At 51.5% G+C, this 1,472-nt stretch overlaps 1 protein-coding gene across 1 annotated transcript in view; it reads right to left on the bottom strand.

Moving 5' to 3' along the window:
• LOC125488261 (rho guanine nucleotide exchange factor 2-like) overlaps positions 1 to 1,472 on the bottom strand; it is a 9,949-nt gene that overhangs the window by 4,980 nt on the left and 3,497 nt on the right. Inside the window, exons 2-4 of the mRNA XM_048621190.1 lie at positions 1,309 to 1,409; positions 922 to 963; positions 633 to 683 (exon numbers count right to left, since the gene is read on the bottom strand). Of these exons, the coding sequence (XP_048477147.1) occupies positions 633 to 683; positions 922 to 963; positions 1,309 to 1,409 (194 nt within the window). The remainder of the gene's footprint in view (positions 1 to 632; positions 684 to 921; positions 964 to 1,308; positions 1,410 to 1,472) is intronic.

The raw sequence follows: 1,472 nt of genomic DNA, 5'->3' as shown, positions 1-1,472 counted from the left end.
ACAAACACAGACACACACTCACAGGCATAAACAAACACAGACACACACTCACAGGCACAAACACACACACTCACAGGCACAAACAAACACAGACACACGCACACAGGCACAAACATACACGCACACACACAGGCACAGGCACAAACAAACACAGACACAGGCACAAACACACACACACGCACACACTCACTAGCACAAACACCCAGATACAGACACACACACAGACACAAACATACAGACACACACACAGACAGGCGCACACACACACGCACACATCCTGGAACGCCCTCCCTAGAGGCGCTGTGTCCCTACACCACACGGGGAAGTCAGGGGTGGGGTGGGTGTGGTAGTGGTTACAGATGGCGGCTCACCCCCACCTTCTCAAGGGGGGGTAATTAGGGACAGGTCAGTAAATGCTGGGTCCAGCCAACGACACCCACATCCTGTGAGTAACTAAAAAAAACTGTTGATCCTGACAGCTTTCCTCCAGAATATTCACCAGCAGGATGCTGAATGAGAGAGGGAGTGTGAGACGGGGAGACAGAGAGAGAGAGAATCTAACCTGCAGCTATATGTGTGTGTGTGAGTGAGAGAGAGAGAGATGGTGCGATGCAGGAAGAGCAGAGACCTACCTGCAGGCCATGCAGGATCGATGACAGACGGGAGAGCCGGAATAAGATCTCCTGCACAAGAGAGAGCAGGAGGACAAAGTTACAGAGACAAAAATTGACGAGGCACTGCTCCCATTACAGTCTTCACCCAGACAGACCCAATCTCACACACTCAGGGTCACACTGACCAACACCATCAACGGTCTGATCTTTCCCACTCAATACTCCCCCCCACCCTTGACTCGATATCCTCTCCTTCTCCCTCTCGATATCCTCCTCCCCTCCCACTCGATTCTGTTCCCCCTCTCACCTCATTGTGGGATTTCACCTGTAGCTGGTTCCCATTTCGATCCTAGGAGACAGAGTAAGACGTTAATCTTACAATCCAGTGGGCGGGATCAAACAAATTTTGGGGAAAAGAGGGAGGGAGGGAGGGAGAAAAGGAGGGGAGAGATAGGCAGGGGTTAGAGAGAAAGAGAGAGAGGGAGACGCAGATAGAGAGATAGAGGCAGAGTACAGAGACAGACAGATATACACAAAGGCTAACAGAAAGAGAGTCAGAGAGAGGGAGGGACGGAGTGTGGGAGAGTGAGAGAACTGACAGATGGATACAGGGTGTGGAGAGAGAGACAGAGAATGTCGGCGATGGTTCTGAGACACGGTTGGTTTGGGACGTCGGACAGACACAGGCTCATACCTGGCCACTGTCAGTGGGTGAGTCTGTCTGGCAGACATCGTTACTCCCATTGATATTGGGCAGCTCCTCATCTGAGAGAGAGAGAGAAACAGAGACAGAGGCTTAATAACACAAACTTACACACACACACTCACCCCCACTCACACACACACACTCACACACAC

The sequence above is a fragment of the Rhincodon typus genome, unplaced genomic scaffold (genome assembly GCF_021869965.1).
Source record: "Rhincodon typus isolate 14 unplaced genomic scaffold, sRhiTyp1.1 hic_rhity00000094, whole genome shotgun sequence".
NCBI lineage: Eukaryota > Metazoa > Chordata > Chondrichthyes > Orectolobiformes > Rhincodontidae > Rhincodon > Rhincodon typus.
The sequence above is the reverse complement of the archived record's forward strand: the minus strand, read 5'-3'. Positions and strand labels throughout refer to the sequence as shown.